At 51.2% G+C, this 26,375-nt stretch overlaps 8 protein-coding genes across 8 annotated transcripts; 2 read left to right on the top strand and 6 right to left on the bottom strand.

The window, feature by feature from the left end:
• Positions 1 to 2,378: 2,378 nt before the first annotated feature.
• Positions 2,379 to 5,349, top strand: N7457_001744 (uncharacterized protein; the record flags this gene model as incomplete). The annotated part of the gene is made up of 3 exons (XM_057172790.1): positions 2,379 to 2,923; positions 2,980 to 5,245; positions 5,311 to 5,349. 3 exons carry the CDS (start codon positions 2,379 to 2,381, stop codon positions 5,347 to 5,349), a joined length of 2,850 nt encoding a protein of 949 aa, XP_057036693.1.
• A 402-nt stretch (positions 5,350 to 5,751) lies between these two features.
• N7457_001743 (sterol desaturase family protein) lies at positions 5,752 to 6,792 on the bottom strand (the record flags this gene model as incomplete). Its single annotated transcript, XM_057172789.1, has 1 exon — positions 5,752 to 6,792. The coding sequence occupies one exon, from the start codon at positions 6,790 to 6,792 to the stop codon at positions 5,752 to 5,754; it is 1,041 nt and encodes a 346-aa protein (XP_057036692.1).
• Positions 6,793 to 7,901: 1,109 nt separating this feature from the next.
• Positions 7,902 to 9,432, bottom strand: N7457_001742 (SEC14 family lipid-binding protein; the record flags this gene model as incomplete). Its single annotated transcript, XM_057172788.1, has 4 exons — positions 7,902 to 8,432; positions 8,505 to 8,879; positions 8,944 to 9,085; positions 9,164 to 9,432. The coding sequence occupies 4 exons, from the start codon at positions 9,430 to 9,432 to the stop codon at positions 7,902 to 7,904; spliced, it is 1,317 nt and encodes a 438-aa protein (XP_057036691.1).
• A 580-nt stretch (positions 9,433 to 10,012) lies between these two features.
• On the top strand, positions 10,013 to 11,068 carry N7457_001741 (DUF3632 domain-containing protein; the record flags this gene model as incomplete). Its single annotated transcript, XM_057172787.1, has 1 exon — positions 10,013 to 11,068. One exon carries the CDS (start codon positions 10,013 to 10,015, stop codon positions 11,066 to 11,068), a length of 1,056 nt encoding a protein of 351 aa, XP_057036690.1.
• A 367-nt stretch (positions 11,069 to 11,435) lies between these two features.
• N7457_001740 (putative transcription factor (Snd1/p100)) lies at positions 11,436 to 14,277 on the bottom strand (the record flags this gene model as incomplete). The annotated part of the gene is made up of 3 exons (XM_057172786.1): positions 11,436 to 12,688; positions 12,744 to 13,956; positions 14,140 to 14,277. 3 exons carry the CDS (start codon positions 14,275 to 14,277, stop codon positions 11,436 to 11,438), a joined length of 2,604 nt encoding a protein of 867 aa, XP_057036689.1.
• Positions 14,278 to 14,639: 362 nt separating this feature from the next.
• sod1 (superoxide dismutase SOD1) lies at positions 14,640 to 15,627 on the bottom strand (the record flags this gene model as incomplete). Its single annotated transcript, XM_057172785.1, has 5 exons — positions 14,640 to 14,662; positions 14,715 to 14,811; positions 14,877 to 15,028; positions 15,089 to 15,268; positions 15,615 to 15,627. 5 exons carry the CDS (start codon positions 15,625 to 15,627, stop codon positions 14,640 to 14,642), a joined length of 465 nt encoding a protein of 154 aa, XP_057036688.1.
• A 745-nt stretch (positions 15,628 to 16,372) lies between these two features.
• Positions 16,373 to 17,534, bottom strand: N7457_001738 (sedoheptulose-7-phosphate:D-glyceraldehyde-3-phosphate transaldolase TAL1; the record flags this gene model as incomplete). Its single annotated transcript, XM_057172784.1, has 4 exons — positions 16,373 to 16,993; positions 17,056 to 17,339; positions 17,409 to 17,420; positions 17,477 to 17,534. The coding sequence occupies 4 exons, from the start codon at positions 17,532 to 17,534 to the stop codon at positions 16,373 to 16,375; spliced, it is 975 nt and encodes a 324-aa protein (XP_057036687.1).
• Positions 17,535 to 18,230: 696 nt separating this feature from the next.
• Positions 18,231 to 26,026, bottom strand: N7457_001737 (Beige/BEACH domain protein; the record flags this gene model as incomplete). The annotated part of the gene is made up of 7 exons (XM_057172783.1): positions 18,231 to 18,260; positions 18,314 to 18,691; positions 18,740 to 22,551; positions 22,612 to 23,062; positions 23,113 to 23,344; positions 23,404 to 23,473; positions 23,536 to 26,026. The coding sequence occupies 7 exons, from the start codon at positions 26,024 to 26,026 to the stop codon at positions 18,231 to 18,233; spliced, it is 7,464 nt and encodes a 2,487-aa protein (XP_057036686.1).
• Positions 26,027 to 26,375: the final 349 nt, after the last annotated feature.

Genomic DNA, 26,375 nt, shown 5'->3' with positions numbered 1-26,375 from the left:
AATGATCGTTTTAGGCTACCTCAACAAGAACCGCGATTAAATAATTACATCCATCCAGTATTCAGGCTCTGTGGACAGGTGCCCATTGAGTCTGGGTAGTAATTTTGACGAAGCTTCCGGGTATATTTGAGCCATTTATGAAAGTTGTGTTCCAGGAACTATTTGTACATATTGAGACATGAAATTTGATTCATATATTGCCTCTATTGGAACACATATCGAAACATCATCCAAAAAGTTACACAAGCTTGATGTAAATCGCATGACTTATGATCGCCTTAATTTGACCATTTGCAAGACCGGATGTTGATCTAGTTACAAGGCGACAGGCGCTATAGTAACCTCTTTAGCTGCCTTGCTCCTGGTCCTTGCTCGCCGAGAAACTAGTGACATGTTAAATGCCATTCCTATGGAAGTGAATGTAAATACGATTCTGTTAATGTGCGGAAGGTGATAGCTGTCTTGAGCCTCTGATTGGTATGCTTTCGTTTGTCGTTCGATATCTATCGAGACTTTTCTGACTCTTCCACAGGCCAACTAGTGGAGCAGACGAGAAAATCGTTTAACCATTACGCATTTCTTTCATATGAGATGACAGTATTTAAAAGAGTCGCGGATGACCCTTTTCTTCTCTTGGATCCATTTGGACACAATGCCACAATTCCATCTCTCTGCCGATTATTCGCCGGTTTCTAGTTACTTGGGTTAGAGGATCTGAGGTGTATTGAAGAGACAAACTTTGACTGCCTCAAGGTAAGTATCTCGAATGAAAGGATGAATCAACATACAGCGGCTAATATATAGAAAAGCGACAAGGGCCTCCGGGGATACGATCATCCCAGCAGGACGAATTAGACCATGAGACAGGTGAAAGTGTCTCTACAGCTATTGCATCACAATCTTCAACGGGCATACCTACTATCACAAGGGACAGTATGATCATCGATACTGGTACAGTTATACCCATCGTGGTGAGCTGTAATGAGAAACTTTCAAGCCCTCGGTATAGTGCTAAGGCAGTGTACTCAGCCAAACACAATGGCAAATGTGCCATCGCACAATGCTGGCAACCGGACATGTAAGCCATGGTCCGCTCCATGAAAACGGTTATGCTTTAATCATGGAACAAAGAGAAGGCCAGAAGTTATGGAGTATCTTGAATGAGCTTTCGATTGCTGAGCAAAGCCATGTGAGAGCCGAGTGTCTTCGTGGGCTCAATGCGCTGCGTGCTGTATCTATTGGAGTAGACGATCCCGGCATGCACAATATTCAGAGAAGGCTTGTTACCCTTCTGGATTTCGAGCTTGCTATTGACTGTCCCCGTCGTATTATATATCCCCAGAGCTTGAAATGGGTGGGATTTTTGGATCTCAGGACATGGTGATGAGGGCTTTGAATCAGCTCTCTATTTCTGACTGTTGACTTGGTCCTTTTGGCTTCCTGGCATGAGCTGTATCTAGCTCATGGAGCCAGAATAGGCTTATAACAGTTGTATTGGTGCTACGTAGATAAGCATTTACACTCTTCTGGCTTCGTCACAATATAATCAGATATATCCCTAGGCAAGATTCCATAAAAGACCTCATAGAACATCGCAAAAGACGCCAAAAACGACGACGTAAAAGATATCGCACAAGACCCAAGGAGCCAACATCTCTTATACCATCTCGAGTAAGCTGGTTTCATCTACTTAGAATACATATGATGTATGTATGTACCTGGCAGGTCCATCGCCACTTGGGCAAGGACAACGGCATGGACTACCAATTCTTCCAAGCTTACAGATATGTAAAATTTGAGTGCAGCTTTCACAAAAGAACACTTTGACTCCATCAGATCAAGTCGAATTTTCTTTCTCTATCCCCCAGTGATAAATTAAGCTCCCTCGAAATATACTCCTGGGATAGACCTCAGTGTGTCGTGGCCTTGGATCTACGAGTATATTACTTAGAGATTAATGGTTTTCAGGGCATGGAGTAGAATCATTACCTCGTTTCACAGAGGTGCTCAATTAAGTCTATCATATCTATATAGGTAATCGTCCATGTGTGAGTGACCTCTGTGTACGGAGTATACTGTACCATTATTCTAAGATCGCCGATAATCCCCCTAGAGGAAGTCGAGGTATGGAACAATCAAAGTGCATGAAGCAAAATATATAAATCAGCCAATGGTTATCCCTAATAATAATTGCTCAGTCAACTTTAGTTGGACATCTATGTGCAGTGGTGTAGGGGGGAAGTTCCAGTTGAGGATCTGGGATCTGGGGTTCATCACCGCCCGGACGCTAAGTTTGTATTGACAACATCCAATTTACGCCATCACTTGCTCTTCCACTCCTCCCCTCTTCAATGCCCCAATAAGAGCGACTGGTCAAAATGCGGCTCCAGGCGGCGCTCTTTTTCGCCGCGTGCCTATCGCCCGCGGCGGCCATCTACTCTGACGAGGTCAATCACATTGACTTCCACCACGCTCTTCTCGGTTCCCCCTCCCCCGACTCGACTTTCTTCCTCAAGCCATCCTCATCCTCGAATGCCTCCCTTCTTTATACGCTATCCGACAAACTCCTTGTGGGTGCCGTGAATCCCCGCGACGGTGCGCTGGTATGGCGCCAGAATCTCTCGCGGTCGGCGGACTCTCCCGCGAATGCGGCGGGTCTCTTACGCGGATTGGATGGCAATGATGCCCTTGTTGGTGCGGCAGGTAGCTATATTTCATCCTGGAGTGCCCAGGACGGCAAGGTCGGCTGGGAAAACCGGATCTCTGACGGTGTGGTCGCCGATCTCGAGCTGTTGGAGCTTGAGGATGCTACCGCGTCCGGACTGCGGGATACGGTTGCTGTGGTTGCTAGCGAGGGTACCGGAATCGTGAGACGGCTTGATGGCAACACTGGAAAGACTGTTTGGGAATATAAGGATACCAGGTTGGTATTATCTCTGACTTTCCACATGTCTCAAAGCTGATGGGTTGTTCTTCTAGTGGTGATGTTCCGTTCCAAGTCTCGTCCTCGTCTACGGAAATCTTCTACATTTCGCTCCAATCGGCATTGTTGAAGGGCTACAAGATCAAGGTCACTGCTTTGGATCCATTGAGCGGACAACCGACTCGCCAGCAGACTCTGAACTCTGAGACCGATGTGACTACCCCGGAATCTGTCCTCTACGTGGGCGCTAACTCCGCCTCGCCCATCATCGTTTGGACCGACAAGTCGCAAAAGTCTCTGAAGGTCAATGTTATTGGTACCAAGGAGGTTACTTCTATTGCCATTGACAATATCTCCGGTTCCGAACTTCGACAGATCACAGTTCACGCTCCTCACAAGCTGAACGCTCTGCCCCATTTCTTGGTTCACTATGCAACTGAGGCTGGAGCCTGGGCTGAGGTTTACCACGTGGACTTGAAGACTGCTAAGGTGACCAAGGCTTACCAGCTGCCATATCTGCGCGGTCAGTCGGCGGTCGCGGCTAGTGTCATTGACGCCAATGTCTACTTCACTCGAATCTCGGATTCGGAAGCTATTGTTGTATCCTCCACCTCTCATGGAATTCTGGGCCGTTGGGATTTGCAGAAGCCTTCTTCTGACAATGCTCTCCACTCGGTCTCCGACGTTGTTGTGAAAGGAAAGTCTGTGGCTGTTAGGTCGGCGCTTTTCCGGAAGCACGGAGATTGGCAACTTGTCCGAAATGGCCAGGTCGAATGGACCCGGCATGAGGGTCTCATTGATGCCGTCGCAGCCACCTGGGCCGAGACTGATGCCCAAGAGGATCTGGTTCATGAGCTGGAGGTCGAGGGCCACCAGACTTTGTCCGGCGCATACCTTCACCGGGTCAAGCGTCATGTCCGGGACTTGCAACATCTACCTGACTGGCTGAAGGATCTTCCTAAGCGCATTTTGAGTAGTATTCTGACTGACGAAGTCTCCAACCTTGACAGCTTTGGAGTCGCCAAACCAGTCATTATCGCTACCAAAAATGGCCGTTTGTACGCTTTGGATACTGGCAACCACGGCATCGTTTCGTGGGGTATCCAGGCTGTAGAGACATCACAGTGGGAAGTGAAGGCTATTTTGGCCCCAGCAGGAGTTGCCACCGTCCACTCTGAGGATGGAAGCTCTGTGACCGTCGATGTTTCGACGGGAGAGATCATCACCCGCAGCGAACCTTCCAACAACAAGCTCCGCTCGATTGCTGTATTTGGGGCACAGGATGGAAGCTCCCTGACCACCGTCGGTATCACTGAAGACGGTTCCCCAGTCACTACATTTGCCAATGAAGATGACTTCTTGGTTACCACTAGTGCTGATGGACGAGTCCTCGGTTGGATTGCAAAGGATAACCAGACCCCTGTCTGGGAGTTCATTCCTCCATCTGGAGAAAAGGTCGTTGATGCGACCGCCCGCCCTGCGCATGATCCTGTTGCTTCTATTGGCAAGGTCCTTGGAAACCGCTCGGTTCTCTACAAGTACCTCAGCCCCAACCTGGCTCTGGTGACTGCAGTGAACGAGAAGACCCACACTGCCAGCTTCTACTTGTTAGACGGAGTCTCAGGCAAGATCCTGCACGCAACCACCCAAGCAGGTGTTGACTCCACGCAGCCCATTGCATCCACGATGTCCGAGAACTGGTTCGCCTACTCATTCTGGGGCGATGTTGAAGGCACTGAGTCCTCTGCCAAGGGCTACCAACTGGTTATCTCGGAACTCTACGAATCCCCCTTCCCTAACGACCGTGGTCCTCTCGACTCCGCCAGCAACTACTCGAGCACTGCTGTCCTACCGCTCCCCCACGTCATCTCCCAGGCTTTCATGATTCCTGAGCCCATCTCCCACATGGCTGTCACCCAAACCCGCCAGGGCATCACCACTCGCCAGCTCCTCTGTACCCTCCCCTCCTCTAACTCTATTGTCGGGATTCCTCGCCCTGTCCTGGACCCCCGCCGCCCTGTTGACCGTGATCCTACTGCGGCTGAGGCCGAAGAAGGCCTGTTCCGCTATGCGCCCTTCCTCGAATTTGATGGTAAATGGTACCTCTCGCACACTCGCGATGTCGCTGGTATTAAGGCTGTGCTTTCTCGTCCCACTCTGTTGGAAAGTACCAGTCTTGTCCTCGCTTACGGAAGCGATATCTACGGCACCCGAGCCACGCCCAGCCAGGCATTTGATATCCTCGGCAAGAACTTCTCCAAGCTCCAGCTTGTTCTCACTGTGGTGGCACTCGGAGCTGGTGTCACCGTGTTGGCCCCGATGGTATGTTCTTCTGTCTCTGATATGGTCCCTGGAGATGGGTTTGCTAATAGTTATCTTGTTTTTAGACTCGGAGGAAGCAAGTTAATGCCTTGTGGAAGGCTTAGATCTTCTTGGCTCATATATAATGTGTCATATTGTGCTTTAGACTGTAATACATACGTCGTTTGTCAACTTCTACGTGTAGCATCTTAAGTTTTACCTGCAGTGAAATAGGCAGCGCGTAGATGAACGTTGATGCTTGGTGACCATTGATCATTTTGGCCTACGTAGTACATGAAAGCGATTTCGAATTTAATCCATCAGAGGTAAAATTCATTGGTCATAGGAAACATTTCATTCATAAAACTTCATAAATATGATGTCGAAGACATCTATCCCGATATCACCGACCTCGGGAATATATACAAAGCAGAACAGGAAACCCCAGAGATCAACTTAGAATCATCCACAACGTAAGATCCAACGTACCAGGTTTCCCGCCAAAGAATCAAACCACCCAGCCAATCTCAATACAACGGCATGGCCGACTGATTAGAATAATCAATATTACTCTCCACATTCTCAACGCGCTCAGCACAAGTCCCAAAAATGCGATCCCAAAGCCTAGTCTGCTTCCCATAGTTATGACTCTTCTTCCAACCCTTCCGATGATGCAAATCATGATCCTCAATAACAAGCTCCGCATTAAACCACCGCAGCGCCCAACTCAACGTCGACGGCGGCGTAGCAAGAACCCGCAATCCACTGTGTCCCGCCAACTCCGCAAACACCACATACTGGTGACATACCCACCACTCGTAGAATCCCATCGGCATACCCATGAACCGCATGCTGTAGTACGCCATGAGCGGGATACCGAGGATGTCGAAGAACTCCTGCTCCGTATCGGCGTATAGCGTTAAAAGCGGGTTCGGATGCTTAGTGAGGTGATGGGTTCGGTGGTATTTCCAGAGTACCTCGACATCATGCATGAGTCGGTGGTACCAGTAGAACCAGAAATCGAGGATAATCCCGTACAGTCCGATCTCAAGGGGCAGCCAGGCAAAACTCATGCTCGAGGGCGGGTGGGTGGCGTGGTAGGCGATGAAGACGGTGAACATTGGACGGAAGGTTGATGTCGACATAAGTGAGCGGACGACCTTTGTGACGCCGATATCTGGTATGCCGTCGCGGGCGTGCTTGTCGCCGTCTAGGAAGCCGTGCTGGTGGCCTAGGCGGCGCAGGACGCGGAGCTCGTGGATGGCGATGGCTTTGAAGGCGATGGAGTACAGGATGAAGGCGCCCCAGGCGCTGAGGTCGCGGCCTGTGAGCTCCACGTAGGCGTGGTGGATTAGGAGGGGGATCACGGCGTGTGTGAGCACCCACCGGTGCATCGACCAGTCTGGGACATAGGGCATGGCGTCTTCTTTGGGATGTACGGGGATGTCCCGGTCGAGATGGTCGGGGTGGATACCTAGTAGCTCGAAGAACCAGTGGGAGAGAGTCCACTCTGAGCGGGCTTGTTGCCGCCAGGTGGACTTCATGGAGTCTTTTGGATTGCGCTCCATTATGGCTGCTTCATACGCAGAACTCTGTGTCTCAAGAGCAGCGGAAATCCTCTAGCCAGGTACCGGGGGCGGGAGTGGGTTTAAATGATTGAGCTTATTGTCGATCAGTCCCCAGCCATTCGGCGACGGGCGATGTTCGGTGCATGTGAAGAATACCCCCTCGCTTTCACGCTCACTGCGGAAGCGAGCCTCGGGCATTTTGGACTGGAACAGGATGTTGATCGTATCCCGTTAGGGTCTGTTCCGCAACCAACATGGTCGTTTTAGCGCGTTAGCTGGCACTTGGCCTCAACAGATCTGTCGTATTTCCGTGATTCCGTGGGGATGATAGCATGATGATGCACGTTGTAGATGCTTAACTTGTCCGAATCGATGTACTCCGTAATCCGTACTGTTGTTGGATTTGCCCCCAAGTCATGTGAATTTCGTGCCCTCATTTTTCATTCGTCACAAGAATCGACCTTTCTGGATGTTTCGTAGGAAGTCCTCTACCGATGACTATCGTATGATTCATGATCAGATAATCGATGATCTTTTCCCTCTTGGAGAATCTTCACAACGGCTCGGCTACATTGTAGATCCTAGGTGGAAGTCAATGATTATATATCAACAAATTCCTACTTTCATTTCTCTGGCTGATCTTTCCGTATCCATTCAGATGATTTTATTCTGATGAAACTCGACAGATACGGTAGGTTGGCAGTATATACCTTGGCGAGGAATATTTATAGAACAACTACGGAGTACGGAGTACTAGGCGAGACACTAGGAGCACACTACATCAAGCATACCCTTTTAGGAAGGTTTGGGCTGAAACAAGCCTTCCATAATCCACAACTGGGGAAGCTGGGGTAAGCTGAGGAAAAAACAGTACATAAATGTTAGGAAACCAAGCTGCTGCTAGGATCCTTTACATTGTAGACACATGTAATTTTTATCTTATAACAAATTATTATGTAGGCAGAAAAGAACATGCCATGTAATAACTACATTAATATATGCCTCGGATTGAGATCTGCATTATCTTGTGCTAAGTCACATTGCTAGTATGTATGTCCACACACAAACCCCGAAACCATTAATCCTGCTGTCTTTCTATAATATGCGCTCTATGCGGCCACAGGGTTCTCCGTCTCATCAACAGACAACTGATTAACCTTAACAGCCACGTTGTCAATAGCCTTCTCGCTGTCCTCTACCGTCGTCTCGGCCTCGGTAGCCGCACAGTCTGCCTTCTCAGCGGGCTTAGGGCTGGGCTCTGAGACGGAATCCTGTGTCCTGGGAACGGGGATGGTCTCTCTCCGCTCCTTTCCATCCACAGTTCCCAGCACCTTGAGGTGGTCACCCTCAAACAGCACAGGACCCTTGAGGATATCCTTCCGTGTTTGGCCAGCGGCGAGCGGCTGCTCCAAACCGCGGAGCAGTTCACGGCTGGGCTCGTCCAGGTTGGGCATCTGGCCCCAAGTCCAGTCGAGCTGGCCCCCGTATTGCTTCGGGATGCTGGTGGGCTCCATGAAGGATGTGAGAGTGGGGGAGACCTCTGCGGCAGAGAGAATGAAGATCTTCGAGGTGGTGCCTGGATCGAACCAGCGCTTGATCCAGCCCCAGACGGTAGGGAAGAACGAGGGGGCTCCGATAATCTAACAGCGGGTCAGTTCCAGTGTCTCTAAACGCCAAAGCGCAAGCGAAGATTGAGGACAGAGTCAACATACGAAGATCCGGTCTAATGTCTCCGGGTAGTGCGCCGTGGCTAAAACACTAGCATCCTGCATGTGGGTCTTCAAATTCCAGAATTGTTTCAGTCCAACACCGCTGACATCGACGATGTTGGTTGAGGTCACGATAGGCGTCTCCGGGTTAGGGCGCTGAAGAGCCGAAGAAAGCGGCATCACGAAGCGAAGAAGGTTCTCGTACAAAGCGAAGAGGTTCAGCAGACGCGCAGGGACGGTGGATGACTTGTGTGTTTCGGGTGTACCGCTGGTCAGTGTGGAGTTGTAAGCGGCAACAGCCTTGCTGTCCAGGTGGCGGATCTCGAAAACGTAGACGGGGATTCCGCGGCGATCGCGACGGCCCGTCCATTGGGGGTACTGTAGAACTCGCACAGATCAGCATGGGCCTTTTATCGGAGTTGCAAGAGACTTTGATACGCACCATGCGCCGAGAGGCCTCGTATGAATCCACGCTAATATTGGCGTATAACGACTCGATGGCGTTATCTTTCCGCCAGTTTTCGGTGTCTTTGAACTGAGCCCAGGCTCCATCGATGTCAAACTTGCGGGCTCGCAGGAAGCGCCTATCGTAGATCCCAGTCAGTATTTGATTGCCCTGTTTGACTCACGTCCCCGGAGTATAACGCGGGGGCGCAACTTACAATAAAGTAGCATCATCGTGGCTGGCGGGCTTCGCTTCAACACCCTCTGCTTGTTCCACAGCAGGAGTATAGTACTTCTTCTCAGCACATAGCGCCTTGAACTGCTGCAACTTTCCCTCTTGTTCCGGTGTAAGGTGGTGCAGGTGTCCGGCGAGCCATGCAGTACCAGCAGCTTGTGAGGCGGAGGCGGAAGGATCGTTGTTCGGTGTGGACTCGGTATGCGCCGAGTCCTTCTCAGGCTCCTGTGGCGTTTTGCTACCCCAAAACATAGTGAAGTCTTGGTGTCTTTTGTCTGTTATTTTTATTTGGAGGAGAGATCGGCCTTTAACCAAGCCCGCGGGGGCGGCAAAGGGGCGGTGAATTCCTTCGGCGAGTTTGTTTGGTTCGAGTGGGGCCTGTGGCTTGTTGGTGGCTTGGCTTGTGGCTTGGTTTGGGGGTCTCCAGGGATCCTGACACAGGTTTACGAGAATCCGAACTATCAATCTGCACTATTGGTTTCACTTTCCACCATGGATATCTGTCATCTCGTGTTCTGCTAGGGTTAGGCCTATCGGATTGGATCCCTGCACTGGGGTGATCGACACAGAAAATGGCATCCTTCCAGCGCACACGGAGCACTCCGTACATACTCCGTACGCCGTACTCCGTACAACTACTCAAAAATCAGTCAACGAGGCTATCAACCTGTCGAATCCTTCGACTATGCATATTGCTGCCTGGAGTAGCCTTATAAATTGCATCAAGGTCCCACGATGGCTAGAGTCTCAATCACTTCTCTTATACTCCGTACCTCGTACCTCGTATTGATTCGTACGCCCTGGCTACTCCATTAACTACCATCACCCCAAGATGAATCAATTCCGTGAATCTCTACTGGGTCCCTCGCCAAAAGGCACCGACCTCACCGCATTTGACAGTGCCTCTGATCAGCAGGATGTACGGGAATGCGTAGCCCGGGGCGAATTTGAGGAACTCCGAGGAGCAGCCTTCTTCAACCGAACTGGGATCATCAGCGAGCGGTACTGCAGGATTGGTGACGGAGTGGACTCTCTCGAAGGCTATCTTCACTCCCTATGGCATATCTACTACCAGCTCAGCCGACATGCGTCGCATGAGACCCCCGAGCAGGATCGTCTGGTTCTCGACATCCTCCGCATCCAGGGAAAAGGCCCATTGACCAGACCCGTGTCAGGAGTGTACGGCATCGAAATTGCCCGGACAGCCGAAGGCACGCTGTGGAACGACCTGCCATTCTTGGTCACCGACATGACCGATTTCTGGGCTGATAACTGCGCGTCACTGGCAGGTGACCAGCGTCTTAATTTTGCGTCTTTCCTCGCTAAACTGGCGTCAACCCGTGTCGGTAAGGATAGGATGTGTCAGATCGCTCTTATCCTATTCCGTGCTACGCTTGAAGAGAGACGAGACCTTCAAACAAGTGAGCCCGATACTGAGGATCCTAAACGGAATCTTGGGGACCTTACCATTGCACAGTTGTTGCCAGCTGTCTGTGCGTGGATCACAGAGGCGGGTCAAAATCTTATTCAACTCTCGGACGTCTCGTGGAATGATTGCTCCGGCACGGTTGGCCAGGGTGGCCAGCTGTTCATTCAGTCGGAGCTTGGCCAGAGATCGCCGATTGGATTCACTCCATGGAGACTGATGTTCTGGCTCAAGCGACTTCATGAGATCCAGGAGGAGGCAAAGGAGGCTAATGAGGCACGCCTGGAGGAGTATGCCACGGACGCAATTGAGACCATAGTCTCGAATGTGGAGGAACGAAACTCGGAGATCCTGAGGGCTTACCAGGCCGGTGGGGATGCTTTGCACCAGGATAAACATTTGTACTGTCTGAGGGATCTTGTGAGCAGTGAAACCCCCGAGGATGATGATGACTCTCTATAAAATCGGATGATAAGCCTGCTCGGGCTTTTGTATCAAAATGGAAGAGAGTCAAAAGTTCCATGATCTAACATGAAGGTAGGCCTATGTGGTATAGGCTATTCAATCTATGCTTCACCATCCTCCACGATGGTCCAAGGATACAATAGAAATCAGGATCAAGGGATATTTCTGCCTAGGGTATTCTATTAATTCAATACTCGATGCTAGACTGAACAACACAAACAAATGCAAATACAAATCCGGCAAAAAAAAAAGAACCAAGCACCATGGGTACCACCGGATGTTAATAATAGGGCCAATCCCATATCTGTACAGATCGTCCTCGTACAGTTCAAAGATTCAAAAAATAAAAAATAAATACACGAAATTAGTCCTCGGTCAAGTCACCGTACTCCCAAATACCCCGGCGCTCAGCCTTGGCCTCGTCCTCAAGAGTGCGCAGGTTGGACAGGGTATCGACGGAAGCACGCTCCCACGCCTTCAGCTTGCGGGGCACCATAGCCAGACCCTCGTGGACGATGTCTGCGTTGATGCTGTTGTCCAGGTTCTTGGAGACAGAGGGGTCGAGCAGGGTGACGTGCAGGGTGCCGTCCTGGTCAACGTGGTCCACGTTTGCGACGAGCTGGCGGTCGAAGGTCTGGTCGCCGATGAAGCCAACGGCGTCTTCGAGGTAGTCCTCGGTAGTGGGGAACTGGAGGAGAGAGAGGACAGCATCGACGGCCTGGGGGCGGAGGCTTTGGCCGGAGAACTGGGGCTGGGTGAGAGGGCGGAGTGCGGCCCATGGTTGAGTCTCGGAGTTACCGAAGTCAACGTAGACAACCTCGGCTTGCTCCTTCTCGCGGTCGTTGCGGCGGATCTTGGCGCGGTACCAGTTGCCGTCTTCGGTGAACTTGGCGGCAACCCAGTCGCCGGCCTTGGGTGGGCCAGGCAACGGGGTGTCGTTGGCCTTGTTGATGTGGAATGAGCGGAAAGCGCTCATCAACTCGGTGAGCGCATTTGTGCCGGTGCCAATCTGTTGCAGCTTGAGCTTCGCCGAGGCAGGGTCGATGTAGGTGACCATCACGTCGCGGTAGTCCTTGCGACGCTGTGCAGGGGCGGCTTCGCTCTCAGTTCCGGTACCGCTGGCGGCCTCGGCTTGCTCGGCCTCAGCAGCCTCCTTGCTGGGATCCCAATCGTGCCACACACCCTTGCGGGCATCCTTAGCACGCTGTTCAGCGGCGAAGTACTCGGTGGCGTGACCAGACTGCTCAGCCGAGTATGCGTGGACGGTTGCCAGACCCTCCTCCAGTAGAACCTTGGTGAAGTTCTCCTTGTTGATGTATAGGCTGCCAATGAAACCACCAACCTTGTCAATGGTCTCAACGTCGATCTCAACGTCGCGCTGCATGCAGCGGCGGTTGGCAAGGTCGTGGGCCTCCTGACCGAAAGGCTCACCGGCGTCGCTGGGGCCACGGGAAGAGCGAGGGCAACGAATACCGGAGAGGACGAGGGTCAATTTGGCATTGTCGCGGGGAACGAGAACAGTGAAGCGAGAGCCAGACTTGACAAAATCGACAATAGCGGGGACACGCTTTTGACGCTGCAAGATACCAAGCTCGAGCTTGGCCTTCTGAACAGTCTCTGAGTAATCAATCACTTGCTTGGCCTTGGGGGGTTTTAGAGGACCACATTCCACGGCCTTCCTTCTGGGCGTCAGCCTCAGCGGCGAGCAGCTCGTCGTAGTCGGGAGAACGGTCGGTATCATCCATACGGTGGCGGATCACAGAGGAGTAGCCGGCTTGCACAAGAGCAACTGCCACATTAGTGTTGCCCTGGACAACAGTAGCAACCTCGCGCTCCTCGTAGCCTTCGTTAGCGGGCTTCTTGCCGTTCACAGTGACCATGACATGCTTGGCGATGATGCGCTTGCGCAGGAACTCCTTGGCCTCAGCAGCGAAGGGAGCCTGCTTGGGGTCAGAAGGCTTAGGTTGACGGATACTGGCAAGACTGATCTTCTTCTCCTGGCCGGCCTTGTTGCGGATGAAGAGGGTATCGGCATTCAGAACACGAGTGACGAGGTAGTCCACAGCGGCGGCGCCAGCAGTTGTGGAACCAGTGTGGCTAACCCACAATCCCTTACGATCGGCCTTGGCTGTAAGTTCCGCCTGACGGAGAAGGGCCATATCCGGACCCAAAAGTGTGGAGTGGTGATCCTGGCAGCGGGCCAGACCAGCCTCAAGAAGGAACCGGGAGATGTTTCCATTGGGGTGAAGCACGGTCGCGACAATCAGGCCCTGGGGCGTAACACCGAGAAGAGAAACCTTGACCTTGCGCTGCAGCAGTCGTGACTCGACAAACTCGTGTGCCTCATCACCGAACGGCTCAGCTGCCGTCTCCTTTCCGTCAGCAGTTGTGCGCTTAGCAGATGGCGCCCGAATACCGGCAATGGCGACAACAGTCTGAATGTGCTCCTGGGGCTTGAGCAGCAAGCGCAGCACGATACGGTCACCATTCAGGACCTTCTCGATGATACCCTCCAACTGGTGGCCCAAGTTGCGCTTCACCAAATCCCGAGCACCGGTCAACTCATAGGTAGTATCGATTTGGCCAGCGTTGCCACCAGCCCAAGTTCCCTTTCCTTCGTCCTGGGCGAGAGCCTCCAATGCTCGCAGGCGCGCTAGGAGCGCAATGGTCTCCTCAGACTCATCTGAACGCTTGCCAGCTTCCTCACGAACACGTGTCCAGCCCTCCTGCACACTGATATCGGGCAATTGAGCATCAAAGCCAGGCAGCTTGATGATACCGTAGTCGCGCTTGGCGCCGGTGGGGATGGTGTAGGCGACGTGGACCTCGACGACTTTGCCGACGAGCAGCTCACGGAGGAATTCGCGGGATTGGAAGGCGTAGGCCTATAATTTGGTTCTTAGATTAGCATTTCCCCTTCAATTTGAGTTTGCCTTCTGCAGTCACAGCTCTTTGATGCCATTCTCCAAGTAGCGAGCTCATGGACCAAAAATTGCCGATTGGAAAGCAAGCAACAATCTGATTCTCAATGGTGCGCCAAATGCAATAAATCTCAACAATGCACCTACCTCATCACCCTCCCTCCTTAATCTAGGAGCAGAGACATAGGCCAAACTCAAGATGCGTTCTTGTGAAGGGTTGGTGATATGCGACAGCACGACCGTGTCACCGGACAGGACGGACTTGACCCGGGCTTCAAAAGGCATGCTGAATGAAACCACTACACCACACGCTTTTTCAAATTGGAATGAAACACCAAGAATTCAGAGTAACACAATTAAGAGAAAAAGAAGTTAACAGGGAGATTGTCCTGAGGGGAAACGTGGCCGGTGTTTAGACTTGTGGGGGAAAGCGGTCAGTGGCCGATCCGAGCTTCTACGGAAAGTCTACGAAGATCGAAGATCGAAGCTATGCCACGATCATGACAGATATACAAGGAAAATATGTATGTCAAAAATGGCATTCATTCATGTATCGTATCCTGGACAGGGGTTATCCTGCACTTTTCAGCCATCAATTACGATGAGGATATCAGAACCGAAGCTCCAAAAAAGGAAAGAGTGCGCATTTATGCGGCAATACCAATGACACCTGATGTTTCTCATTAGCATTCATCTCTACAAGTCACCAGGGATGCACTTACCGCAGGCAGGACGGGGGCCGGCGTTACCAGTCTTCTTGGACTCCTCGTTGCCTCCCTTGCCAAGGTCATCAGTACCGGCGTGGACGACAAGAGTGCGCTAAGCAAAAACAATTAGCAATTTGTCTTGACGATGTCAGGTACAAGATATCAAGATAAACTTACGCCCAGAACGGACTCGGCACCAATCAGCTTGACAAGGTTGTCCTGCTTGGAGCCGTTGGCGTTACCCTCAGCATCGGTCTTGAAGTTGCCAAGGTCACCGACGTGACGGTCAGTATCGGTGGGAGCACCGTGGTTCTTGCCGAAGGGGTTGACTAAGAAGCGATCAGTCTTCTATTCTTTCTGTGCTCCGTGGCATATGAGGCACGACATACAGTGGGGGCCAGCGGAGGTGCAACCGTTGGTGTTGTCACCGAACTGGTGAACGTGGAAAGCACGCTCAGCGTTGGCGTCGTGGCCGGTGATGTTCCACGAGATAGTGGTGGGGGAGTTCTCATCAGCCTGCTCGAAGGTGACGGTTCCGGCGACCTTAGCGTCACCACGGAGGACAGCAACTGTACGGGAAAGAATTGTGGTTAACAAATTGTTCTAGAAGGCTTCTCGAAGGCCTCCCATGGCTCTCCGAGCTCCTGAGGTCCCATCACAGCCCCAATACGGGTAATGCCGCACTGGCCCAAGATCAGGGCAGCGGGTTTCCCCATCGTCCCAGGGGCTTTGACAGACATCCAGAGAGCAGTGGAGAGCTGGAGCGAGGATGCAAGCCGATAGGCTGGGAGTTGAGCCCAGGATCACAAGGTGCTCAAATCTGCTCACACCCAAGGTCCCCTTGCCACGCACGATGGGGAACATGGAGAAGCTTATGTATGGCCCTGCAGAAAGCCAATAATGCACAGTACTTACCAGCCTTAACCATTTTGATTAGATTGAATTGGATTAACTTGAAGGATTGAGGAAGAGGAGTATTGTGAGAGAAGAGAAGAGGAAGTGGGCGGACGAAGATAATAAGTGGATGATGTTGACGTGACTCTATATCTTACGAACTAAGTACCGGGTACAAGTATTGCCGCATCAACAGGACTGTCTACACTGGTACCCGGTACCTAATACCGGAACAAAACATCCCCCACCTTCCCAAGCGGGCAGCGAGTCGGAAGGGGAAATGACATAAGGCGCCCCCGTTGTCCAATTTTTGCGCTGCACCTCTTGCATATACACTGTCTTTAGTGGCATTTAGACTGGTGTCAGCCCCTCTGGTACGGATATATGCTTGTGACTTGCCTCTGCTATTGCTGCGTAGATACCTGCAATGACGTTATATGTAATTCATACCGTTGCACAATGTGCTGCCTCACCTGCCTCACACCATAAGCTGGAATGGCATCCTATCAATTGACACAACCTCGGGTAACATCTCAGGATGGCCATGTCGGCTCTTCAGGGAATGATACCATCGCTGAACAATGGCTAGGTGGTGCGGGGTTCTGAATTGTAAGCCGGCCCGGCCAGATTCCGCAGCTTACCCCTCGGTCTAATTTATACCCCGAAACACCGCAGAAACATGAGAGCAGAATAAGTTCATCAATTCGTATCTACCGATTCCAAATTTTTTTGTGGATCGCCAATTTACACAAAATTTAAACAATTAAAGATGACCCAATTTAAGCCTGGATCTTCTGGGCAAGAAGCTGCTTGAGGGTGACGGCATCGGCAGCGAACTTGGAGATACCCTCACGGAGCTTCTCAACAGCCATAGCCTCCTCGTTGAAGTCGAAACGGAATGCAGCCTCGTTGTTGAGGTACTCGCGCTTCTTGAGGTCAAGGCTGGCGGCACCGGCGGGGTTGAGCTTCTGGGGCACAGCCTCGGTGGAGTTGTAGAGGTCCTCAAGGAGGTTGGGGGAGATGGTCAGGTAGTCACAGCCAGCAAGCTCGGTGATCTCGCCAGTGTTACGGAAAGAGGCACCCATGACAATGGTCTGGTAACCGAACTTCTTGTAGTAGTTGTAGATGTCCTGGACGGACTTGACACCGGGGTCCTCCTGGGCGGTGTAGTCGCGCTTGTGGGCAGCCTTGAACCAGTCAAGGATACGGCCAACGAAGGGAGAGATAAGGTAGGCACCGGCCTCGGCGGCGGCAATAGCCTGGACCAGAGAGAACATGAGGGTCAGGTTGCAGTTGATGCCGTGCTGAGACTGGAGGATGTGAGCGGCCTTGATGCCCTCGTAGGTGGAGGCGATCTTGATCAGGACACGGTCCTTGGAGATACCGTTGTCGGCGTAGAGCTGGGTGGCCAGAGTCAGCTTGGGATTGTCCGGGAGGCTATTAGAAAGACCATTCGACATACCTTGATGATCTCGAGAGCCTTCTTGACGGAGGCGTCGGTATCGAAAGACAGCTTGGCGTCGACCTCAGTGGAGACCTTGCCGGGGATAATGTTGAGGATCTCCTTTCCGAACTGGACGAGGAGACGGTCGAGAGTGGCCTCAACCTGCTCATCGAGGGTCTTGCCGTTCTGCTTGCCGTAGGCAACGGCAGTGTCGATGAGAGCGGCGTACTCGGGCTTCTTGGAAGCAGCCAGAATCAAAGAAGGATTGGTGGTGGCATCCTGGGGCTTGTACTTGCCAATAGCTGCATGTTATGTTAGCGAAGTGTTCAATGCTGGAACCAAGGGGCGGTCGAGGAAGTTGGGAAACATACTGGCGAAGTCACCTAGAAAATTCATGTTAGCGTGTTTTCAAGCCAAATTGAGCACCGTGATAGCTTACCAGAGTCGCAAACGACGACGGTGCCAGAGGCCTTGAGCTGCTCGAGAGAAGAAGACATTTTGAATAGCTAAGTCAAGAAAATTGAAATGACAATCGAAAGTGGATGGAGAAGAGAAAGAGGAGTGGCGGGCGGCGCGGTATTTAGATGGAGGGGTGGTGTCATGGACCAGAACCAGCTCAATTGCCAGGTACCTGTGTTTACTATGGGCCGGCCATAACAAAGACAAGTACCTTGCCCCCCCTGTTTCCCAAGATGGTGGGGCAAATGACGCTGCGCAATGAAATCAGACAGCTGTTTTGTTGGCGCTCTTTTGTTTCTCTTCTGTTCTTCTTTTCGACTCCCTGGAACCTCCGTTCTCTACTCTTTTTTTTTCCAATCTAACGAACCTGTCATAGATCTTCAACTATATGACCTCATAGCTGTTCTGTAGCAGACAGGGGAGAATCCCAAATCCGGCGCAGTGTGCTCCGACTTCCAACCGGAGGATCGTAGACCGGACAACGCGGCCCACTACTGGAGCGGTTACTGCAATGCTCACCGGAGGGCCGGATAAATACGACGGCTACTTATGGAGACCAATGATTTCCAAACATTTTTGCTATGGACACTAATTCTTGGGCTGGCGGGGATCGCCTGAAAAGGAAATCGCAAATGGCCACTAGAGCTGTCTATCATGGGCTTTTACATAGGCCTGGTAGTTTTGGAATCTGACCATGGATATGGGAAAGGGGAAGGGGGTGTGGTCGGGGAAATTTAGCGGCGTTGGATGCAGTTCCACTCATACTATGCATCGTGTTAGCTTCGTCAATTGCATACAACTGAGGACAAGCACTCACCACTCGGCCGGCTTCATCCCCGGTATAGACCACAAGAGGGAGAGCCAAAATACAACTGATACCCACGCTGATGTTGGCACCATTGTCGCGACTGCTGTCAGTGTGATGTAGCTGTCGGATCAACTCCAACTCGAACTGGCCGCCGCGAATGCTCTTGCTCCAGATGTTGACGACGCCACGAGTATGGCCTGTCAACACCAATTCGCGCTCCAGCCACTCATTCTGGAGTCCCTCGTAGAAGACACAGGACAAGACACGATCGTCAGCCGACTCGCAGACCACTTGGTCTACCAATACTATACCATTTAGTGTATATAAAGTCAGGCGATTGCCGCGACAGACCATGATGTCCCCAGAGACATCGTTGATTCGGGCACACTAATTCATCAGTAAAAGAGAGCAACCGGTAGAACAGAGGTAACGTACATCGACCGCACCGTCGGCGGGGAGGGCTCGCACAAATGATCGCCGATTGAGATCCCAAAGCATGATCTGTCCGTCATTGGAGGCAGACAATAAAGCACTGAAAGAGCGTGAGACAGCGAGCACCGTGACCGGTGCTCGGTGGCCAAAGAGAGACCCGATAGGCTGCAAATCGACTGACTTGGACGTTGCAGTCACCGTCCATAGCGAGATGGTACAATCTGTACCGCAAGTGACCAATGTGCGGGAATCCGCGAAACCGGCATGCGACAATTGACCAACATGAAGATGCTCAAAGTGACCCAGCAGCTTGCGAGTATCGGCAGAATAGAAACGAACACTACCATCAAAGAATCCCCATTCCATGTAGTAGTCATAGGTTGGTGGCACATTAAGCCTCAAAGCTGCAGTACACAGCAGACGGTCTTGTTTCATGGATAGCGTGGCTACACGTTCTTCAATATCAAGGAGAGACAAAGGCATTTGTGTCAATGACTCTGCGAGGGTATCTAGACGAGGTATGCGGTGCCGTTGATCTTCTCTCGGTGCATGAGCTCGTTGGAAGATTTGGTGAGGAGTTTGCCCAAAATTGTGGATGATACCGATGGTGGCCAGCCGCTCCATTGGGTCGTCAATGGCATCCAAGTCTTTAGCGCCTTTATAGGAGAGGTGATGGAAGACATTGACAGACTCGACCGCTGCGTCGCCCTTCTGCTTGCTGCCGAAAACCAGATCAATCCAGTGATGCAAGTTCTCGGACACATATGGACTTTCGAGGGCCTCCCGATGCTTTGCAATAAAGATCTTGGGATCTCCCTTTGCCCAAGGTGGCAGTTCTACGGAGTCAATGGCCGTAGTCATATTCTGAAGAAGACCGAAGTCATAATGGTTGGAGTTCACGAGGAATTCTGGCAGGTAGAAGAACTCAGGAATGAGTTCTCGGACATCGGTCATGTTGCCTCGCGATGCCGACTCCCATGCTTTGCGGATAGAATAGAACAGACGATCGGCATGATCAAAGGAGCCGCCTTGTAGTAGGAGATAGGATTTGACGAACGGTTGTAGACGAATGAGGTAGGAGCTGACAATCATGGCAGAAGAGTAATGTGTTCCATAATGGAAAGGAGGGGATTGTTCGTCGCCCATTTCAGCAAAGGCATTGTATCGCTCACGAAAGCCGGCTTCTCGGTCTGGTGTTTGACAGCCCATCGGTTTAGACAGATCTCGGAATGTGGCAGGATTGTTCAGATCGAGTTCTTCGCTAGTATAGTCTGCCAGAACCCATGGGAAGACCGGGTATTGAGTCAAATCGTTGAATGTACGACCGGCAAAAGTGTTGATCAACATCAGATAATGGAAATTAGATATTTCGCCTTTGACCCATTTACGAGTCGCTGGGTTTGCTGGTAGATGACCGAACACACTGGCAAATTTGGACCCGAGAGACTGCGGTGCATCATCCTGACTGCGGAGAGTTTCAAATCGCCAGATATCCTCCGGCCGAGAATGCCCGGTACTTCCGGTGACTTGTGGTGCCTTGATAGCTAGTTGATTGCACAAGTCGTCCCGAGCTCGTGCTGAAAGTAAAGTCAACAAATAGCTCGTGCCATCGGTGAAGAATATTTCAAGTGCAACATCGCGGAACAGGAAGCGGCGCTTCGAAACGCTGACCAAATCAGACCATTTCCAGCTCCTCGTGTCATGTTCTTGCGAGCGGTGGTCGTTGGATTCCCGGCCAGAGATCATACGCACATAAGGATCTCGTTCTTCATTGGGGGCTTGCCAGACATTCACAATCTCGCCATCTGCTCTTTGGAAGAAATTGTCCAAGATGTAGATGCAGTCCTTGCCAAGAATCAATATTCCTTCCACCGCTTCTAGACCGATGATTCGAGACAAGTTGCACACGCTTTGGACCTGATCTCCGCGTTGTAGAGATCGCATCACCTTCCGGTTCCTATCTTCGTAGTCCTCGAGCTCAATCTTAGGGTCGTCGATCATTTCAAAGTTATCTTCCAGGATGCTCTGGTCATCGGCATCGCCGTTCGGAGATTCACTTCCCGTATTCTCAGGGTCCGCATTGAAAGATGGAGGCGCGGTCAGAGCCTCGCCCTCTGAAAGGGCACGTATCCGGGTATCGATCTTGATAGCTGGTGGCTCAGAAGCTTTGCGCTTAGGCTGATAGTCTTGTCGGTCACCCGACTCATCAGGAACCAGACGAAGTCGCATGCGGCTGCGACCTTCCGTTTGATCCAGCCACCATCTCCTCTCCTTTTGTTCTGACAGAAGACCACCCGGTCGGCGCAAGTCTAGCAATAAATTGGAGAAGGCTGACCACATGAAAGTAGAGCTATCTTGGTGGTCTTGCAAGAATCTTTGAGATTTCAAGAATTCGGACGCTGCGATGTTCGAGATCCAGTGTGGCAGAGTAGCATCGTGCTTCCTGATCATGTCTTCATCGAATTTCTCGATCTGAGCCCATTGTCTGAGTTTGTCTTTGCGCTTTGACACTCGAGATCTGACAGACTCCTCGATAGCTGTGTTCTCCTCATGGACAAAAGTGTCCCATGACCGAGAGAAAACACCGAAAAACAAGGCATCCAAGTCGTCCCGCTGATCATCGATCCATTTAAGGAAAGTTTCGTCCTCCATCCCCGACAGGGCATCGAAGCCATCAGCCAATCGACGCTGAAGGTAGTGGGAACCATGACTGAGAAGTGTTGTTACATCATCTGGCGCCTGCACTAGAATGATTCTCCATAAGCGGGTAGCAGCCGCGCGGACATCATCATTTGCGCTGATCAGCTTGGTGTACAGCAGATAACACAGCAAATGCAGATGTTTTCCTTGAGTTTCGGCCGCCGAGAGCAGTACCACCTGCCAATAGTTCAAACGATTTAGCAATGACACTGTCTCGGTGTCATCTGCTTCTGACAATTGGAACAAGACAACTTTGTACAAGGTTGACCGAATCGTCGCAATAGCCTGGCTGCATAAACGAATGCTTTTCAACTGAGATATGTCCGGGCGTTGGAGATACTCTAGAATTGCTCCAATGAATTCAAGGGTAGATGATGCCCCGTTGATGAACCAACCTTCGTATACTGCCTCCGCCAAATGTGTAGCAAGGCGCCCGAGATTCGTGAGTGTCCGGGGTTCATGAAGCAAACCTGGTCGGATCAAAGGCAGCTCTTGCAATGTGGCAAGGATGCATCCAAAAATCCAGGAATTAAAGTATGCTTGATGTTCAAGGAAGCCAGGTGGAGTCTTCAAGTAAAGACCAAGACCGGAGAATTCTTTGCGTCCCAAGAGTTGATCCTCGAAAACAGCGGATACAAGCCCGAATACTGCCTTGATAAGAGGATGAGCTGCAACATCTCTATTTCCGAGAAATGTCGGGTTCATGAACCGCCGTATACGTGCGGAGGAAGGTTGGTGCTTGGATTTACCGGAAGAGACCAGAATGAAAGATGAACCACGTCTCAAGGAGCCAGTGCTTTCCTCAGGATTCCCAGAGTCAACCGTAGTAGTCTGCAAAGCTGCCGAGGCATTGTTGGTATTTGAGCGTGGCCGAAGAACTAGGTTGCTATCATCAAAGCTGAGCCCGCTGTGTCGGAAATTCAGTTCGGTGTCAGGGTTAACGGTATCTGCACCAACAATAACGGGATATAGCACCGAAAGGAGCTCCTGTACGTAAGTAGACTGTGCGGTGAATTCTTGGAAGCTTGGTGATCTAGCGCGCGCTTCTCCCAAAAATTGAACAACTGAGTTGATGAGCACGAAACTGTGGATAATCTGGTCAGACGGAGTAGCGTCTATCAGAAGAAGAGGATGTCAGTAAAACCAAGCCCGTTTCATGCAATATGATAACCCACCAGAAATGCCCAAAGAGTCCAGCTTTGGCTTGTCATATTTGGATGCAAGCTCTTCCAAAGAGGCTTCTGTTTTCTCCTGCCCCTCAGTAGCCATGATGGAGTTCCGCAACCCGCTCTTCAACATATTCACAATGACCGGTAGCATGTCTGGGTAGACAATTTTTACATCGCCCTCAGCCAAGAAAATACCGAGAAGCTCGGGTAGAGCGAATGATTTGTCAAGGTCCAACAGAGCATGATCAATACCAAACAATATACAAAAGCAGATGGGCCACAGGGCAGGAACATTCCACCATCTCTTGAGACGATGTTCTAGAATGATGTATCCACCATTCTTCTCTGCAAACTTCTTACTGTACCCACTGCCGTGAACGACTAATAAACGGCCCAATATCTTTGCTGCAAGGACCACAACTTCGGGCTCATCCTCGCACATGAGATAGAGAAGCCACTGTAAAACTGGTCAACAAATCTCACGAAGATAAATAACTATGAACATACCTTGTTTGTGACAGCCTTGGCAAATTTTCTCAAGGGTGTGGAATCATGCGGATTACATAGGACGGAAGAGTACAGCCGCAGCATTTCAATGCCCAAGGTAACACTAGGAACATACTTGCTTTCCGATTTTGCAGATGCCGGTCGAGGTGAAGCGGCCAAGTACCGTAAGCTCTTCTTTTTTGGAGCCCGGTAGGGGCCTTTGGCTTGTGCAGTGCATATGTGATGGACAGAGCTAAAGAGCGGAGGAGGTCGGCAGAGGGACTGCTTTCCATCAACGAGCGGAATGCCGACAAGCAAGGCTGGAGAGATTCCTCGGTCATCTCCCCGCCCTTGAAAGTTTCCAGCAACTTCTTATTGACACCTAGTTCGGTGAGCTTGGATAAGAACAATGGCGAGGGCCACAAGAAAAGGACGTATACTTACGCATGCGTGCAAGACGTCTGGCATTAAACCGGCGGTAATTGCTATCAGTGGCGAAAATGCGGAATTGAGAGTAATACAATCCAAGCACCTGCGATTCTCCGAGTCGCCAGACGTCCATGTCAACGAGTAGAACACGATAGGCGAGCGGGTTTGTGATAATAGAATGATGAGGGGCAACAAAGTCGTACCCAACAAATGTGAGAGTCAGACGTAGTAGATCAAGCATCAAAGAAGCCAGCTCTTGACGATCAGACGTGACCACAGGGATTTTGATTGCGGTCGGGGAATTGCCCATGGGAAATCCAAGCTTCTCCCGCAACAAGGCGGCAAGAATTCCATAGCCGTTCTCTCGTTCCATAGCCTCGCTGTTTCTCCAATTGTCCTGTACCGCTTCATAGAGGGCCTCTACAGCCATGCGAGTGCTTTCCACGGTGCTCGCCGCCTTGATCAGACTTAGATGGACCGCGGCACAGCCACCCAGACACCAACTGGCATCATCCAGCGCTCTGGGTACGGCAACAACAGGATCTCCTGTGAGGATCCCGACTCCTTGAGGCTGTGTGAGGCCGTCATTAATAGACGGAGTAGCACCGTTCACAGCGACAGCATTACCGCCTGATTTTGTGAGCTGTTGTAAGCTTTTTGCTGCTTGCCGTGAGAGACATTTTATCAACTGTGATTCGTCGACATTATTGCTATCGTCATCATCAAGAATGGCGACAGGAGATACATTGATCAGGATCGAGCTCTCCCGGATCAATGTGCTCGCCCGTCTCCGAATAGCAGTTACTATGTCCGAAGCTTCCTCTTTGCCAGGATGGAGATGTTCGTTTCGTAGGTTGAGTGTTGCAGAAGCCTTGTACGTCTGGAAAGAGCCTAAGCAATCCTGGAAATTTCCATAATAACGTGGCCCGAGGTTGTAGAATACAGCTACCATATCGTCGCTATAAGCCTCATCAAAAAGCATTCCATTGGCAAGGGACCATCGCGAAGTAGACACGCCTTTTCCGAGACGCATTGCCAGGTCCTGGGGGGTGCCAAAGAAGGCTTGAATCTGGAGTGGCTTGTTTGATTGGTGGCTTATAGGAACAGATGGATATTCGATCTTCAATTGTTCAACGAATTCACCATCTATGAATAGAGATGCACGGGAGGAAGACATTGGCTTTGGTCTTTTTTGGACGACAGCAATATGATACCAACGATTTGGCTGGAACTTTACCGACTTAAACCGCACACTGGGCCGGGAACCTCGAATGGAAGTTTGCAGAATAAAATTGCGAGTATCTTTTTCGAGGTAGGCGAGAATGAAACAGGCCTGGCTTGCATCAAAGGCTCCGAAGATGGTGGTATGTGTGTTAGAATCAAACTCGTCGAAACGAGCCCAGACTGCAAGAGTGTATCCCGAGGAATTGATAGGGGGGAATGGCCGTCCGAGTGTTGCGAACTCAACAGAACAGTACCCATGGCGGGACATATCGAACTGTATTGACGGTGGCTCTTTGGAGGACTTGAGAGCCGATAAGAGAACCTTTAGGACCTGTGGATTCTCATGCGCTCCACGATACAAAGCGACAGCATCCTCCAAGTTACTCATACCCTGGACGGTGAGGTATTGAGCGAGATTTTGATATATTGCTTTCTCGCTGCTGGAACGTGCTCCATCGAATAAGAGTGGTAGGATTGATGTGAGCATCTCAGTGGCATGCAAGGCTACCACGTTCCTTCGAGACTGTGCCGCCAATTGGCAGAGACAAGCTGGCAAGGACAGACGTAATACGTCATATCCAGATGAAAGTGATGAGTGCGTCAGCCACACACGAAGGAAAGGTCCCAGTAGTTCCGGCACTTCCACTGTCTCGGCGGATCCAATGCAATGATCCACGGCATCCTGGATGTCTTTCGGAGATAGAACATCCTTAGATTCGGCAAACTTGGAGCCCAGGGTTATGAAGATGCCCGCTACTGTCTCCTGACATAGAGCTGCAGCCAGAATGGCGCCGTAGAGATGCTGTGCATCCCCCTCAGTGGTGCCTATCTTCTTAACCAACGCGGCCAGAATCCGTTCAAGTGCAGCAATACCACCTCCAGGTATTTTCCGGGCAAAATATCGCTTGTTGCCAAAATGCTCCTTCAAGCTTTCCGCCAATACACCAAGAAGATCATTGAATATGCGCAGTAGGCCTTTCCGTTCCTCATTGGACTGGTTCAACGGATCATAAAGCTCAGCAATCTGGGTTGCCAGTGCCAGCAGCGTTTGAAACCCCTGGAGGTATCGGAATGCATCTTTAGCCGTGCGTGGACGTGCATCATCTATGAACGTGTGGCGAAGGCGGAGAAGAGATTCGGTCGTCGACTGGGCCTGGGACAGAGTGATTGCGGTGCCTGCACCGATACTTTTGAGCTGGTCAATTGTTGGAGCTAGCTCTTCGGCCAATCGTTCGGTCGATCCGGACGGGGAAGGAGGGTGGAGGGGAGCCGGCGGAGCCATAGCTAAATCTTATCCACGTCCGCTCCGATGGCGTGTGACCATCAGAGACCGTGAATGTTCAATAGCGGGTAAATCGGTCTGCATTGGTATGTGAGAGTACTAGCGCCAAGATTAGTGGGAAGCCTGGCGGTTAGGGAAGATTTGCAGCGTTCGTCCGCAAAAAGACCCCATGCCAAATATTCAGCCACCGCTGTAATTAGCTATCGTAGACGGTAGGAGGGGAAAGTTGAATATCAGGTGACTTGGTGTTTCGGGGGGCTGGACAACGGCCGTATTGCGTACCGCCTCGAAACGGTAATTTACGAGCGATCATTGATAGGATATGATAAGCGCGATAAGAGGCAGCTAC

This window comes from Penicillium paradoxum (assembly GCF_028828445.1).
Source record: "Penicillium paradoxum strain IBT 22861 chromosome Unknown utg000002l_segment0_segment0, whole genome shotgun sequence".
Classification (NCBI taxonomy): domain Eukaryota; kingdom Fungi; phylum Ascomycota; class Eurotiomycetes; order Eurotiales; family Aspergillaceae; genus Penicillium; species Penicillium paradoxum.
Note: the sequence above shows the minus strand (reverse complement) of the source record. Positions and strands in the feature narration are given on the sequence as shown.